The sequence below is a fragment of the Carassius carassius genome, chromosome 20 (genome assembly GCF_963082965.1).
Source record: "Carassius carassius chromosome 20, fCarCar2.1, whole genome shotgun sequence".
Classification (NCBI taxonomy): Eukaryota; Metazoa; Chordata; class Actinopteri; order Cypriniformes; family Cyprinidae; genus Carassius; species Carassius carassius.
Genome location: NC_081774.1, coordinates 32,246,873 through 32,264,571, shown reverse-complemented (window position 1 = coordinate 32,264,571; position 17,699 = coordinate 32,246,873). Strand labels below are relative to the sequence as shown.

General features: G+C 39.0%; 2 protein-coding genes across 3 annotated transcripts; both read left to right on the top strand.

Annotated features, from left to right (window-relative positions):
• The first annotated feature begins 5,796 nt into the window (after positions 1 to 5,796).
• LOC132096891 (forkhead box protein Q1-like) lies at positions 5,797 to 7,230 on the top strand. The gene has a single exon (XM_059502568.1). The coding sequence runs from the start codon at positions 5,949 to 5,951 to the stop codon at positions 6,798 to 6,800; it is 852 nt and encodes a 283-aa protein (XP_059358551.1). The 5' UTR covers positions 5,797 to 5,948; the 3' UTR covers positions 6,801 to 7,230.
• Positions 7,231 to 10,489: 3,259 nt separating this feature from the next.
• Positions 10,490 to 14,050, top strand: LOC132096890 (forkhead box protein F2-like). 2 transcript variants are annotated; one of them, XM_059502566.1, is made up of 3 exons: positions 10,490 to 10,748; positions 10,847 to 11,839; positions 13,110 to 14,050. In XM_059502566.1, the coding sequence occupies exons 2-3, from the start codon at positions 10,855 to 10,857 to the stop codon at positions 13,277 to 13,279; spliced, it is 1,155 nt and encodes a 384-aa protein (XP_059358549.1). In that variant the 5' UTR covers positions 10,490 to 10,748; positions 10,847 to 10,854; the 3' UTR covers positions 13,280 to 14,050. The 2 variants fall into 2 exon arrangements, with proteins under 2 accessions (XP_059358549.1, XP_059358550.1); XM_059502567.1 differs by having other exon boundaries at positions 10,492 to 11,839; positions 13,113 to 14,050.
• Positions 14,051 to 17,699: the final 3,649 nt, after the last annotated feature.

Genomic DNA, 17,699 nt, shown 5'->3' with positions numbered 1-17,699 from the left:
ACGATCCCTAGCTCTTTCTGATCTGGGGGAGGGACGGCTGGATCTCGTGCAAACCTCCTGCGTGAGTAAGTTGTTTGGCTGTTTTTTCAAGTTGAGACAGAAGAACGAGTAGCGTGAGGAGGGAGGGGGAAGGTTAGCGTGGATCCTGCCAGCAGGGGAGTGCTGTGATTCTGGATGTGTGCCCGTCTCTGTCACGCTGTGTCTGATACTGGATCAGTGCTGCTGTGTCCCTGTTCATCCCTATCAGGAGCTTACTGCCTTAAAATGCCCAACAATACAAACATCAAAACTGTCTTAGTCATATTAAATAACACCATTTGAACTTCAAGCAATGAAGTTCACATTTTGCAGCATTTTAAACAGCAAATATCATCATTTTTCAAATGCATATAAGAATATGTGGTGTATTTACACGTCAGAAGTAATATTTTACATATTGCCTGCTTTCAAAACCTCATAGCAAATTAATTTTGCCCACCCCGTTGTGTGTTAAAATGAACTTAGTACTTAGAACATGAAGAAACAGAACAAACTGAGACAGACTCTGAACTGTGGCAACGTCTCCAAGACACACGTTTTTTCCTCGGTCGCTTGAGCAGAATTTCTCAGGAAGCTTTGCAGGTTTCTTGAAGCGTCCTGGAGACACAGTTCTTCTGGATCGAGTCGGTCTCCGTTTGTTCTGTTTCTTCTTGTCACTCCGGACAGACTAATCAGATCTCTGTGTGGAGCATTATTACAATCAATGGAAAAATGAATGTCTGGAAATGTTAACAGATACTTCCTACTGACACACTACAGCAAAATATAGAAATAACTGACTTCAAACCATTTTAGTTGCTGGAAATACTAGTGTTGTACTCATTTTTGCCACTGCTGTATATAACCATGATATATTTAGATTATATAAATACACTGAAAACAACACATTAAAACCAAAAACTCATTGCAAACCTGACGTTTTCATATGTTTTAATGTGTCATTAGTTGATTTTACAAAATCACCAACCTGGTGTCCTTCATCGCATCACATCCTCAGCTCTTCACTGCTGAGTAACTTACTTCTCTGTTATTTTAATTGCCAGTCTCATAGTATTCTAGTTTTTATCCAGTTTTTTTTTTAATATGTGTCAAGGTGAGAGACCTCAGTACCATAATAGATGATTCACAATGGGCTCCGCAGGTTCAGACCTGTTTCTGCACTCATCCCTGTTCACCTTCATCTGCTGATCCTTTACTGTAATTACACAAGAAATACAATCAGCAAGTGTGCTTTGACAGACGCCACATGTCTGCATTTTAGTAGTAAGTCTAATATCCAATGAAACTTTCTTTATCATCATATTTAGATCATATTTTTATCCACTTAGTGGAATTCTTCATTGCATCTGAAGATTTAGTCTGAATGGGGAAAACATATTCTCACCCAGAACAGTGTTTATAGATAATCATCTACAAAACAAGCCTTGTAACTTGAAATATAGTCTTCTTGACTTTTAATGCCAGCCTAAAATCTTTCCACGTTTCCAAACAACCATCATGCTTTTATAGGTAATTATGGAAGTACAAGTGCTAATGACTGATTATTTGCTTGATGAAAAATAATGTGAAGAATGCATTGTATCACGAATTATGCATAGGTGTTAAAGCAGCAGAAAACTATGCTTGGCATTAAAGGCTTGTGTCCGGCCCTGATCTGGAAACTGTTAGGATGTTTATTCATCGTAATATGCATACAAAACTACAAATAAGCATAATTTATTACTCATGTTGCGAGCAAATGCATTTTTAATGTCCTGTTTTCTTTCTTAGCGAACTAAATGAGGCTGTTTCTAGAGGATGCATGTAAAGGGACAAGCTTGTGATCGTTTGTAATTGGCATGCTTTTAAAATATGAAGCCAAATATCCAAACCTCTTACAAATAACCATTTCAAATGTGTTACTCTGCTGCATTATTGAGGAAAGCTTAACAGGTAAAGTTTAGTTTGAGGAGCAATTCTCAGTATGACTTTTGCCTCAAAAAACTCCTAATTGGCTGCTAATTAATAGTTAGTAAAGTTGTTAATCTGATTACATATTACATGATGAAGGCAGTAGTTAGTAATGTAATCTAGATTACTCGTTTCATGTTATATAATCGGACTACTTTTTAAATTACTTTTAGATTTATTATTATTTTTTTTTTTTTGAGATTATACCATTAAACAAAGCATATTGATATAAAAAGCAAAGAGAAGAAAATATATTGCATTTTTGGATATCAGCATCAAATGCATTAAAAGTTACATTACACCAGGGTTTCCCAAACTGAGTTTAACACGAGAACTGCAGTGGGTTTGTGAGGTGATAACAAGCTAATAGTTATTTCAATCATAAAAAAGTCAAATCTCTTGAACACTAAAGGTAGAAATAATTTATTGGCCTGTTTACCACGGCAATGTGAACATTAATCAACATCAGAGAACTGAAGACATTCGAATGTGTGTCAAATTATCAAAAAATATACATTTCCTCAGAGATATTTCAAGTAAATATTGTTTATTGACTTTATCAGCATCATTGCAGGTAAAAACCACTGAACTGTTTTGCTGTTACAATAAAATGTCAATACTGTTAACCTCAATTCAAGACAACCAGATCTTTCCTGCTTTATTAACTGGTTTCTGTTTCAGTATAATTGGGTGCATTGTTAATCATTTTAGTTTAGCAGACAGTGGTTTGTCTCCTGGTAAATTCATCGTGACCACACCAGTGACATTAATGCCCAAACTACTCAATTTGTTTAATTTCTCTTCATGCATTAACTCTGCTTGATCACACCTTGACAACATTTGACATCATTTTCATAGTTAATGCAGTTAATGCTGTGTTCCGGTTGTTCCTGGATGATTTTCATTATTATGTGACTGTGTGGAAAGAATCACTCCAGGCTTGAACGGTGAATGTGCCGTTTCTGTTAGCGATTATAAACAAGCGTTATGTGGTTCCTCTACCACTATTTGAGTTCAGTGCTCTTTTTTTTATCTTTGAGGGATCAAAATGGTGTGGAGATGCTCATTTGATAATACAGACATGGATCTGAAGAAGATTACAATGTAAAAAGTATTAAAAGATCGCAGAGTCTGAAGGTTACTGTCTGTCATCAGTGTGAAAGGAGATCATCTGAACAAAGCCATGGACTAAAGACTGATAGGAAGAGTTGAGTTGTGATAAATTTCTTAATTCCACTCACATTGTTCAAGAAAAGCCCATCAGGTCTGGCCTACACTCACGACTGTTTATGCTCGGCTCTGTTAGTTGTGCGCTCCAGATTACTGGAAACAATTTCAATCTGGAAAGCACCATATAAACACAGGAGGGGAAAATTAGAGGGTGCGCATGCCTGTAACTCCACTGGTCCATCATATTTCTTTTTTTGAACCTGCCCTGCAGAACGCAGCGCTACAGACCACAGTATGTGCTGTATTTATTTGGCTAGGCCAGGCGTTCATCGAGGAATACCCATTCATTCCTGACTGCTGGAAGAAAAATAACCCTGCCTCTGACATTTCACATCACGAATTAGGCCAAGTTTTAATGAACCGCATTCAAATATCAGTACATGATCCAAACTCTTATGCTCATTACAGCACATAAAAAAGGCTTCGGTTAAGTGTAAAAAACCAGGTGGTGTGCATTTATTACACATTTTGACCAATTCGATAAAATGTCCTGATTTGATGCAAATCTCATAATCAGAGTTCCTCGCGTTCATCGAAAACAAGTGTTACATTTTCTATTCTTCCTGTAGCGATCCATGTATTACATTTGCCTGATTTAATTAGCTCTGACTGCTTAAAAAAAAAAAAAAAAAAGAGCAATCCTTGAAATGATATTCCTAAATCTAATTGAAATCATACATTAGTCACTAAATAGACCAGTCTTGCCTTTTGAATTTGAATTACAAAGGTTAGATCTAAATCATATGTTGTGGACATTTAATAGGCGACTTATCTTAATTGATTAATTAGCAAGGGACTGTATGCATCATGCCTTTTCCCCGTAACACCCTTAACTTGTTTTTTTACGGTCAGTGGAAGATGATTAACTGGTAATGAGGTACTGCAGGTGTAATTACCAGCGTTCATGCGGTTGGCCGCAGTAGGGCAGTGGAAACTACTGCTTCATCCAATGTGTCGACTGTGAGGAGTGTGTGGTAAACCTCTGCTCACACATTAATGAATATCTGCAAAGCACTTCAAATCTAAATATTTGAGATATGGTTAAACCTGCAAGAAACAGCGACCCAACACATGAAACCTGGGAGCGAGTGTAATATTGCATCTTCTGTTTGTGCGACAGGTTCATGGAAAGCAGCACGCAGTCAACGTTTGTATTGTATTGGCATGAGCCATGCAAAATATGCATTTCAATTCTTGCATACTAGGAGAAAACTAAAAAAAAAACAGTGCATCTATCATACTGTTAATGTAGTAATTTCCTACATCGTTCATCAGAGTTAAAAAGAAATCAAATGCTCCCTGAATATAGAACAATCTAGTATTTATTTAAAAAAAAAATCATTTTATTTATTTATTTTTGCTATTGAATTGACAGAGGCAGAAAATATAAACCCAATTAATTAAAACAAAAATATATATAAAAAACTACAAACTACAGCATGTGACCTTGTTAACCCCAGAGCAAGTGACCTATAAAAAGTTGACCTTAAAGCTGTGGGATTTCTAAAGGGATTTTTCATCATTGTGCTATTAGTATGATTTCAGAAGCTTGACATATTTTTATTATAACACAAGGAAATGTTAAACAAATCTTTTTCTTTTCTTTTCTTTTTTTTCAAGCCAGTATGTATGAAATGCATATGTTTTCTTTACCGGAGTCTGCAGACCCAAATGAGTGTCATGACATTGAAGCATATATCCGATACACTGCTCCTGATTTATAGTCTTAAAAGGCACATTCTGACACCACTTGAGTGTTCAAAACACATAAAAGAAACTTCATAATGAATAAGCAAATCATAATTCTGAAACACATTCTGCTTGTTTTTGTAATATAAGTTGTTTTTACTGCACTGGGCATGTGACACAGATCAAAATGTGTCCATTCACTGTTTAAATACTATTTGATGCAACTTACCTCGAGTTTGAAAATTAGAAGAAATATATACCTTAAATGCTGGAATTGTGCCTCTGTATCCTTTATATATGGTTTAACCTGCATGAATGACATTCATCAGATGTATAAATGGGATGCTAAACAACTGCATAGTCATGCTTTTAAAACGTCCTCTTTTGCAGTAATTAAACAGTTTAATGCTCTAAGGAATGTTAAACATAATATGATGTGATTGACGCAGCTAATAAAGTGTTGGTAGGTGATTACAATATGTTGCGATTTATTAGGATTAAACCAGCTCTAACTCTAAATGTAATTTCCAGGACTATTGTTCTCGTGGGTAAAGCTTTGTTTGGCATGCCATGTCTGATAAACGCACGCCACCTGCTTTCCTGAGGTGAAACTCTTCTGCGTGGTGAGCAAAGGTGAGCAGGGACGCAGGTGAAGCGCCTCGCTGTGACAACACTCGGCTCAAAGCAACAAAACAACTAATCACGAGTCTGTCTGATGTTTGTCCACATACGCTCGACCGCTTTATTTCAAAACAGGGTGTGCATGATCCGTGTGTTTTTGTAAGAGTGATTTTAAGACTTAAAGACAGGCCACGCCCCTGTAGGCATACCCAGAGGTGAGCGGCTATATTAGCCAGCTGAGCGCGCGCTCGGGATGTTAAGTGCACTTATCTGAGCAGGTACAGGTCCTGTCACGCTCACGCGCTGGATTGTGTTTGACAGCTCCGCGTGGCTATTATACCTCTCCTTCTCCGGTGTTTGCTCAAGGAGCCTTACTCAGCGGAAGCGTCTGGACAGTTAAAGTGTCACAAGCTCAGCCAATGAAGCTAGAGGTTTTCTGCGGGGGTCACTACGACTCCAAGTCCGCGGAGCTCTGCAGCGACGCCGAGGGCAGCATCCCGTCGCCGATGTCCGCGGAGGAAGAGCTGGGCTCGGATGGAGACTGCGTGGCGCACAGTCCCGCACCTGTTCCTCCGGGCGCAGAGAGCAAAGGCAAGCCCTACACCCGGAGACCCAAGCCTCCGTACTCATACATCGCTCTGATCGCCATGGCCATCCGGGACTCGAACACAGGCCGCCTCACTTTGGCCGAAATCAATGACTACCTCATGAAAAAGTTCCCGTTTTTTAGAGGCAGCTACACCGGCTGGAGGAACTCAGTGCGCCACAATCTGTCTCTCAACGACTGCTTTCTCAAGGTGCTGCGGGATCCCTCCAGACCGTGGGGGAAGGACAACTACTGGATGCTGAACCCGCACAGCGAGTACACCTTTGCGGACGGAGTGTTTCGTCGGAGGAGAAAGCGCATCAGCAAAAAAACGGGCAAGGAGCCAGAGGGGCCGAGCCAAGTTCCTGCTGTGGACACTATAGTTACGCCTCCTTCCAGCGCCAAGTTTACAAGCTCCTTCGCCATTGACAGCATCCTCAGCCGACCTTTCAGGAAAGAGGAACGCAAAGCCGACACCTGGCACGGGGGATATGTCATGCGGGGCTCCCCTGTGGCTCTTCCCCAAACGCATGCGCATCGATACTTTGGACTCCAAGAGGACTCCGCCATCAGCTACCGTCACCACCGGGACTTTCTCCCGTTCCAGCTGACATCCGAGTGCCTGTCGATCCCACACGCGTCCGCGGGCTTTCACCCCTTCAAGATCGACTATTTGCTGTCGTAATATCGTGTGGGTCTAGGATGGGGAACTTTGGCACTTTCTCAGCACTTGTGACTTGACACATACATTTCATCCGTCTGCGTAAAGTTCGTCCGGGAAAGTTTTATGCAGAATGTCAAGGAGTGAAAGTTGTGAACTAGGCTATTTAATAGCTGTATTGTCCTACTGAGCAGTTGCGTTGTTTTAAGCTGTCGTCTGTGTATTTATTAGTCTTGTGTGTTTGTCTTAAGTGTGTTGAATCTGGTGCCTCAAACGATTCTTGTAAATGTAATCTTGTTTCCATACTGTTGGAGATAAATTATTTAAGAGACAAGCTCACTTTGAGTTCTTACAAAGAAAGTGAGGCTCCTGCACCTAAACTGGAATTATTGTATTTTTTTTTCTGACAAAATGCATGCGCATTTTATATTGAATAATAAAACATGCTTTACAATTAATCACGAATTGAATGTTATCAATCAATAAGTTCATCGCCAGGTGTTTTAAAGTACATTATCCTGTGAAATTATTTTTTCATATTTTCACAAATAGATGTTTGCCCAATTACTGCGGTGCTGCTTATTGTGATTTAAAATAGCATTGTTGATTAAAATTACAATATGATTCCTAAAACAAACAGAATGCGCGTTCACGTTTCCGTTTTCTCATAATGTAGAGGAGAATTTAGCAGGTAGAAAAATAGAGACTTTTTTTTTTGCCCATTGAGATGACTGGAAAAGAAAAAAAAATGTCCCAATTATCCTGAATTAGCCCTACCTGCTATGTTTGCAGTGAGCAGAGAGTTTCACAGCAGCTCCTGCAGGTGTGTGATCATAATGCCCTTCTGTCTGGGCGCACTTCCCCTGCATCCGCATCCTCAACATGTGTGTGTTAATAGTTCAGGAAGCGTTGAAAACCTGGCAGTTTGAGACTTTGCTGAAGGACAACAAAACAAGATAAAGCAGCTTCAGTTTGAGGCAGCTGTGGATATATATATATATATATATATTTATAAAAAAAATATATAAATAAATCCCAGGTCCATATGTTTCCACGAGCTGTCCACGGTCCTGAAGATAAGATGACATGAGCCAAGTGTCCTTATTTCTGCTTTAAACATAGCGTGTCCTTTAAACAACCCCGTCAAACATTTCGCAATGTTACTACAATAATAATAGCAGTTTCTATAACTATTGTTACATTTTCGTTCGTTCGTTTTTATTTACTTTATGAATTATTATTATTATTATTAGTAGTATATTTTGGGACTGTGTAACTATATTAATCCTTGTTAATATCTTATGTTACCCGAGTTTTCTTTTGGCCAAATTGACACGTCTCAATAGATAACTTTCCTAAAAAGCGGACCGTTTCAGAAGCAGCAATTATAACACCCTATCCACAATTAATTGACGAATTAATAAGTTAATTAAATGAATATAAACATTCGCCTGTGCAAGAGAATAACCCACTTAAGTTATATATGTGTAGCCCTATCTTTTATAGTCACAAATGTTATTCAAATAATTTAAATCATTTATTAGACACCACTTCCTCCTGCCAAACTAAAAAGAAAAAGGAAAGAAAAACAAAAAGAAAAGAAAAATCAACCTCCACTTCTACGTTTGAAGTGTAAGGTGACGTCAGAGAGCGTCATTAGCGCCAATCACACTGACGCACGGCTCTGCCATCATCTATGAGAGTCAAGAGTCTATCATCTGGAGAGATATACTGCAGCCTACAGGATGTGTGTACAATATCTACTGCACAACAGCAGGCAAAGGTGTGTCATCTCAAAAACAAGAGCTTTTGCACGGTCAAATGGTACTCATTTATAAAACATGTTGTGGATTACATTTTCATAGGCATTCAATTTTGTTTATTTTCCTTTTTTGTATTTTTCATATCAAAATGAAGATGAAAATTAATCCCCACGTCAGTAATTCCCCAAAGAGCGTAATCTTTGTTATCATCGCGCAGTGTATTTGTTTGATTGCAATTTAAACAATTGCTGAAGTTGTTGGACTTGTGATGGAGAGAAACATTCGTCATTCGGAGGCGCCTCGAGAACTCGGCGCTTTGTTTTTTTCTTCGCAGAGTTTCCCCGAGAGCGGACACAGATATATTTAGCAATTCAATATTTATATTTTCTGCCCAGAACTGCAAATATCCGTCCCCCGAGGAGCCTCCTGTCACGAGGAGAGTAAAAACCTCTAATATCGGCATCACCCAGCTCTCAGCAGTGACACACCGCCTTCAACTGCGCACTCGGAGAGTCCACATCGATTTGTCACCTTTAGTCAAAAGGTCACCTACAACAGTAGAGGAATCCAGCAGTCTAGTACAACAATATTATCCCCGCAACGAGAAACCTTCAAAGTCTCTCGCGTATTTTCCTTCTGCACCGAGCACGGCTTTCCTAAGCCAAGCGTGCATCCTGAGCGCAGCAGGGACACAGGGTTTGATGTTGCCGGGAATTTCGGGGGCGATTATTTTCTTTACCTTTATTGTTATGACGAGGGCTGATTTTATCTCCACATCCTTTTGTTGGCTTTGATAAAGATGTGAGGCTGCTTGTTTCTGCCTATGAGGCGAGGCTGTGAATATTGTCCTCGCATTGCTTGCGTTCGTATATTTTAGTGCGCGTATTCATGACAAAGCCAAAAAAAAAAAAAGACCAACTGTTGTGCAGGCCTAATGTTTAAACTGTAAGAGGCCAGTAAACAGTAGTAGAATCGATTAGTTTACAGAGCAAATAAATATACACGCACTAAGAATTGTTTAAAATAGGCCTAATCATTGACGCGTGTAATGATAATAAAACAAAATTCGTTAATAATAGAACCGACTACTTAGATTATGCAATCATAAAAACTATTATTATTATTATTATTATTATTATTATTTTGCATGCAAGGTTGCTATGGTTTAAATAATAATATTTTTTAAATTAAACATTTAAAATAAAACCAAGTGACTTTGCGCATTTATTGTTGTTTTTCTTTCACGACAATCCCGAATGTTGCGTTGCACTGGAGATTTCTTTCTTTCTTTCTTTTACTTCTTCGTATGGCCAATTAAGCTCACTTTCCACAATTAATTAGTCCCTCTCTCAGGGGGGATGATAGGGGTCTGGGATGGTAAACTGACACTGCGCTGTGTGTGGTATCCGAGCACTGGCGCAGCGGCTGATGGAAAAAGCCTGCTTCCACTCATGTCAAAATCATTTATCCAGAACAGCCCTTTACAAGAACTTGTATACACTTGGAGATGGACTTTTTTCGCCCACCCCCATCATGCGTACTTGACAAGATGCTCAACCAGGTCACTGCCGTACGTGCTCGCATTCTTCTCTCCTAGGTGAAGCGATGAACTCTTGCTTCGCACGTTGTTCCCTCGACGGTCAAACACACTAGAAGTGCTTTTCAATTTCAACCTTACGTCCTCCAGTGCCATAACTCTCACCAAAACACGCCATTAATTACTGGAGCTCTGACAGCCTTCGCCCCGGTGTTTGGCGTGTGGCGCTGTTGATTGAACCGTCGGACTAGGCTTGATAAATGGCGTTATTGCGTGTATTTAGGCTGTCAGAGGGGAGGTGGGGAGTCTCTCTGCTCGGACTCTACACAGCCTCCTGCCAGACCGATAGCTGGAGGCATGCCAGACATGGAAAAGGGGTGGGTCTCCGCAGTTTGAGGAGATTTCTTGTAGGAATTTAGCGGGGATCTAGGGGGCAGAGAGAGATTTACGAATTGATAGGTGGTCGCGTTTTGTTTGGCCGCACATCTTTGCGCCAGAGGACTCTGGAGCATTGAGTTTCCTTCTTTAAAGGATTAGTCTTAGCGATGGCCACCAAGAGACTAAGGAGGGGTCGCTATCCTGGCGACACACAGCTGGTGGCTTCAACCAGAAGCACAATTGTGGCGCACTGACCTCGGAGAGACACTGCGTTTTAAGAAAGATTTGCTTGGAGTACGCATAGTTTTCTCCCGTATTTTTAGCCAGGAATCGCATTCTTTGAAGACTGAACCCGTCTTTTTACATCCTTCCGGCTTTCTTCGGGCTACAAGGCTTAGCAATGACGACCGAGAGCTCTCAGCAGCAGCTGGACACACCGGCTCCCATCAGATCCAGCCCCGCATCCAGTGCCATGCACTCGGCGCTTCAGAGCACGCAGTCAGTGGTGGAGAGCACAGCTGCGACCGGCACCAAGGGCAAGAAGTCCAACTCGGGCATGAGGCGCCCCGAAAAGCCGCCTTACTCCTATATCGCCCTCATAGTCATGGCGATACAGAGCTCTCCGACCAAAAGGTTAACGCTGAGTGAAATCTATCAGTTCCTCCAAGCGCGTTTCCCGTTTTTCAGGGGTTCCTACCAGGGCTGGAAAAATTCCGTCAGACACAATTTGTCTCTCAACGAGTGCTTCATCAAACTTCCCAAAGGCCTCGGGCGACCGGGCAAAGGCCACTATTGGACCATCGACCCCGGGAGCGAGTTCATGTTCGAGGAGGGCTCTTTCCGACGTAGGCCCCGTGGCTTCCGAAGGAAATGCCAGGCTCTTAAACCGATGTACCGCATGATGAACGGCATCGGCTTCGGCGCTTCGATGCTGCCCCAAAACTTCGACTTCCAGTCGCCCTCCGCGTCCCTGGCCTGCCATACCAACAGCTACAACCTGGACATGATGAGCAACCCTGTGCCCGGCGTTCACACGGGCTACGATGGCCTCAGCACAGCAGGTCATCATGTCTCACACATGTCGCCCAGCTCGGGTTCTACATACATGACGGCATGCCAAGTCGCTCCCAACGGCGAGTACGGCCCAGAAAACAGCAACAGTCCTCTGCACTCGCCGCCGGCCATGAGCGGCTCTCTGGAGTGCCACTCGCCGTATGGAGCCGCCTCGGCGCACTGGGCTTCATCAGGTGTGTCTCCTTACATTAAACAGCAGCCGCTAGCCTCCAGCAGCCCAAACTCCTCTGGATTACACTCGAGCATGCCGCCTTATTCTCTGGAGCAGGGCTATCTGCATCACAACGGCAGAGAGTCGGCAGACATCTCAGGTGGGCTATAAAGCTGCTAATGCGCGCACTCTCACAGGGTCTCGATTTAGCAGCTCTAAGAAGGCATTTCTAATCTCTAAAAAATGCTGGGTTGTTTCAATGTAACTTCGGGGTCAAGTATGGACTTACTTAACTTTTGGGTTAAAACATGAATGCAAAAATGTAACCCATCAGCTGGGTTAGTCCATATGTGACCCAACGTTGGTTTAAAACAACAGCATTTTTAGAGTTTAGTTTCCCATACATAATAATCAATGTAGCTGATGTTGTTTGTTTTAAAAACATTTGAATGTGATTTCATTTAAAACGAAAAGCTTGCCTAAATATTACAATTTAAGCACACAAATCAAGTTTGTAGACAGGAGGCAATGTGTTTTTAGCGGGCATCATGTGTTAGCTACAGTTTAGCCCTTTTCGATGTAATAACGTAGTGCAGATTGTCGAAGCAATTTCATTAATGCCTGTTCGTCGATAACCATTTACAATTAGGGACCATCGTTTTTTATAGAAAGTGCAGATTTCTATAAATTTAATCTTTTTTTTTCAGAGGCCTACATGTGTTACGTGTGATAAGAGCGCATTTAGACTTCTGAATTAAAGTTTGTGCGTGGCAATTAAGAATTACTCAAACTCTCTGAGTTGATTTTCCTATACAGTGCTGCTTTGGAGACACAATATAACTAGGAAAATAGCAGATGTGGGACGCAAAAGGCCTTTGTGAGCCTTGTGTATTTTTTTATTTCCATCATTTCATAAGGTTAAAAAAACAGTGATGTGTTTTGCCAGTATAGCTGAAAACCCGACAATAATGCAAACTAAAGAGGATTTTACACTTGTGTTCAGTTTAGTCAATGCAGGCCTGTCTTAAATGTGAGGCTTCGTATGAAGCCCAGGTGAACAAAAAATAAACACTTAGTCTTAGCCACACAAATGACGTTTTAATATAAGAAATATGTGTGAATAATTGTTAGAATTCTAATAATGCGCTGAAACAAAAAATGGGAGGAAGTTTGATACTGGTTGAACTGAGTTCATTGTTCCTCAAATACTGGCCAGGCGCTGAAAGCACTAGAATACATTGTCTGAGCTGGGAATACTCGTGTCTTATATTCAACCTAAAACAATATTACTTCTCTGTAAAAAAAAAAAAGCGCTAAACAAGCTCTGATGCTTCCACTTCTAAGAAGGCTGTAAAGACAATTAAGCATAATTTCGACGATGACAATATTCTAGCAATATATTGATAATGGTGTTTTTATTTTTTCCTCAGCAGGAATGTCTCGATACCAGTCCCACTCATCGCCAGTCTGTGACAGAAAAGACTTTGTGCTGAACTTCAACGGTATAACGTCGTTTCATCCATCCAGCAGTGGATCCTACTATCATCAGCAGCTGCATCACCAAGGAGTCTGTCAAGATGTAAAGCCATGTGTTATGTAATTTAAACTATGACAAGCCAAAAAAAGAATAATGCACCCGAACGTACGGACTGAACTCGCAAATTATGCGATTTGATGCACGGTTATCTGAAGAATAAATACAATCAATGGACGGTGGAACATTCTCCGTATTTACTGAGAGAAACTATGAAGGAAGAAATGAACTGATCGGCACTGAGGACTCCATAGGGAGGGAAAGCGTTGGGCTTTTTATTTTTTTTTGGGGGGGGGGGGGGGGGGGGGAGATTATGACATATATTTACTATTTTGGAAAAACCTCGAAACGTCTGCAAATGAGGAGACACGTTGTTTAACAAAGGTGTTTATCCAGTCCATAATCAATAGCCAAGTCTTTTATTATTATTATTATTTGACCACATTTCCAATGAGGATAAAAGGGGAAGGTGCTCAATAACTGAGCATGTGAAGTCGTAGTAAAATTAAACCTAGTTAGTTTCAATGCGCTCAGCAACACCGTGAAATCTGAGTTCAATGGCGTGGGAATCGATGCATGTCACAAACTCACTCGAATGCAAAATATCTTATTTGTTTAAACCTTATGTGTGTTTGTTTTTGACGTCTCTTCAGTGATTCCACCTCTTATATTTTTAGGGGTGAATGTGTAGGTCTGTGGGTAGCCTAACTAATGTGTAAAAGGAAAGAGGCCTACGAAAATCGTATTAGAATAATAATGATTGCACTTTTGTTAGTTTTACGAGTAGACAAATTACAGTTATGTACAGTACAATAAAACGATGTATTCTCAAAAAAAAACAAAAAACAAAAAAACAAACAAACAAAAAAAAAACAATACGTGTATTTATTTATTTATTGCTTATTCATGTTTAAAAGAGTTATTTTGTGTTACAGCCTTCTAATAATTCCAATCAGTCTACCGCTTCCCTCAGCAATACACGAAACACCCAAAACCTGTTCCGCTTCTTTGGGTAAAAATATTTGAACCGGAAATATTTAGTGTATTCATTTACTCAATTGTCTGTGAAAATGTGTTTTTTAGAAAAAAGATGAACTCGCTTCTTCCTTCAAATACACTCTTCGAAAGAAAAGAACGCGTCTTGCTGTAAAAATAAACTGGTAGCGTAGAAAAAAGAAATACAATGGAGATAATAAACGATTTAAGATTTTGCTACTGTAAAGAAAATATAACCCTAACATAGCGAAGAAAGCCACAGTTTGACCAATTTCTGATCAATAATCAGAGAGATTTTCTAACTCGATCGAAATATGCGCACTTATAAAACCTCGTTATAGGCACTCTGATGCCCTCTAAATCAGGCATACAATTAATAAATAAAATACACATTTCAATACATTTAATTTCCAATTCAACACATTTTTCAGTAAAACCTCAATTTTCAAAAACCCGTTAAATTCCCGACTCCCTTGAAATAAGGGACAGTCCAATAAAAGCAGGGGCCACCTCTTAGATGAATTTTAGGATTATTGGTATTACCAATGAGCAGATTGAATATGAGAAAGTCAACAAGCGTGCCGAGGTTAACTCAGATTAACCCCTACTGCTCAGCTCAAGGCCTATGCTTAACCACACCGAGTTTTGCAAGTTAAACGCAGAGCACTGTCGCCATCTACCGTTACACCAATCAACGAGCCAAGTGCAAGAATGATGTTTAATCGTCAGTTTTGCCCTTAGCCTTTGTATTGTAAGTATATTTATATATATATGTGACCCTGGAGCACAAAACCAGTCTCAAGTCGCTGGGGTATATTTGTAGCAATAGCCAAAAATACATCGAATGGGTCAAAATTATAGATTTCTCTTTTACGCCAAAAAATCATTAGGATATTAAGACTATGTTCCATTAAATATATATATTTTTGTTGTTGTTGTTGTTGTTGTAAATTTCCTACGGTAAATATATCAAAACTTAATGTTTGATTAGTAATATGCATTGCTAAGAACTTCATTCGGACAACTTTAAAGGTGATTTTCTCAATATTTAGATTTTTTTGCACCTTCAGATTGCAGATTTTCAAATAGTTGCATCTCAGACAAATATTGTCCTCCTAACAAACCAGACATCAATGGAAATATTATTTATTCAGCTTTCATATGATATATACATCTCAATATAAAAAAATGGACCCTTATGACTGGTTTTGTGCTCCAGGGTCAGATATACCTATGTGTATATTTTGAACCTTGTTTAAAATGCCCATGTGTAGATTCTTTTTCCTCAAAATAATACACAGCTAATAAAAAATGTCTTACTAAAAATAAAACAGATTTTTATTCATTGTCAAATATCAACACTTACGTGAGTTGAACGTGGACTTTCCAAGCCTGAAATTACATCTTTAAAAACAGCAAATATAATTAACATATTAAATATGAATTTAAAGGGTACATATACATATCGCAATAACCTTTAATTCCTAACACATAAAAGTGCTCGTAATGTTACTGTCAACTAAAAAACGTTTTATTCATTTTATTAGCCTTATGTAAAGGTTAATAAAGTGCACGAATTTAAAGACAAAGTACACTTGTCAATTCTGCGGTGTTTTTACAAATCATTTTGTAATTCATTTTATTGTTCTACCATGGATACGCAGTTTTCCCCCCTCACAAATCGTTTCGTTTTAATTTTGTATTATTTTAAGAAAAAAAATGTACATCGAGGCATTTAAATAAGCTTCAATATATACTGTTGAAACACAACGAATTGCGTTATTCCTTAGCACACTTTAGTAAAATGAAATAAAATATTTGCTTGTCGTTTGCAGTGTGTTATTTAAAAATAAATAAACTAAATTAACACTTTAGATCAGTGAACACATAGTCACTATTAACTAAGCGCACTTATGTTTAGGCAAGAGGTTGAGAAATCTCAAATATGGTCATTCAGAATAAGGCATAATTACGCGCTTTATAATGCCTAAAAAACAGCAAATCCTAGTAATATGCATGATTATAAGCAACTAGTTTATAGAGGATAGTGTTCCCTAATCGAAAGTGTTACCAATTTCAAATTACAGTTTGAAATGCCTGTCCGTAGGCTATTATATGCTCTATTAACCGTATAAAAGTACCTGATTTTAATGTGCTAAAAAGTATTTCCTAAATCCATTTAATTACAAATTATAATAATTAAGTGGAAATGCGCTTCAGTTGCATGCAGTGGGCATGACTAAATAACAGAGTTAATAAAGCTGGTTGATTACTGGACGAAAACAAGTAGAAACTGTACTTAAATCACGTTCTTTCTAATGAAACTGACAGGACAGGCAACGGGTCTCAGAACAACCCGATTTTGATAAAGAATGTCTCTCATGCCAACTGTTGTAACGGGAAGCTCACCAATAGAAAGGGTGAAGCCTAATTCATCGAGTGATTTTAAACCGAATGCATGGGATGCTTATTTACCGTAAAAAGCAAAGCAAAGCAAAGAAAAAAAAAACCTGAGCCTGAACTTTTTTCCGTGGCTTGGGGCTTGCGAGGGCGGACACATTCACAGGGTTGTTCGACAAACAGAAAAATAAAAGAATTTCCTTGAAACTAACTAACGTGTCTGCCATTGCCATTAGTCCTTGACAGGCTCAGACTACAGATAATGGAGGGATATTAAGCGAGAAGGGAGCAAACACATGTTACATTTAGGACGCTTTTGAAATCAAGTTTTGCTGCTTAGCTTTGTCCTTGACAGGGTACAAGATGACCTACAATCTAAAACATGACATTTCTGAAGTAGTTTTGTTCAAAATAAATAAAGGTAAATTAAATACTAGGGAATTAATCTAAAATAGTAGTACAGTTCAGTTAACAACAGCTAAAACATTAAACTGGTCCAAGCACTGGTCACTTAAACAGGGTTTGTACAGATTCTGCTAAATAAGATTCCAGGACTTTCAAGGACTTGCACTACTTTTTTGGTTTTCAAGGGTTAAAATCAGATCTCGCCTATTAATCAATATTGTTATTATCTTTTCAAATTCTAATAAATAAACTAATAAAACAAAATGGCACAAACAAAGTGCAGCACATGCAAAGAATGCAATGACTTTGGCAATTTTAACATTTGAAAGGATACTATGCCGAAGTTAACGCTTTCCTTATTCAAACGTTTTTTTTTTCATGAATATATTATTTGACCTGAAGAATGAAAGCTATATCACTTGGAAAATTATGAGCTTTATCACGCTTATAGGGGTTTGACAATACAAGACAAAATACAGATACTTGGTTCACTAGAACAAGACAATATTTTAAAACTTTAAGAAACTTTCAAATTACAAAATATACATTTTTTTATTTACAAAAAGTAAAACAATGCAGTTGTATTTTGAAATGTTTTAACTATTCTAGAGCTTAACTAATGCTGATTTTGTTAATCAAGTAATCTACTGATTATTTTGAGTAATGTAATGTAAAGTGAGTAATC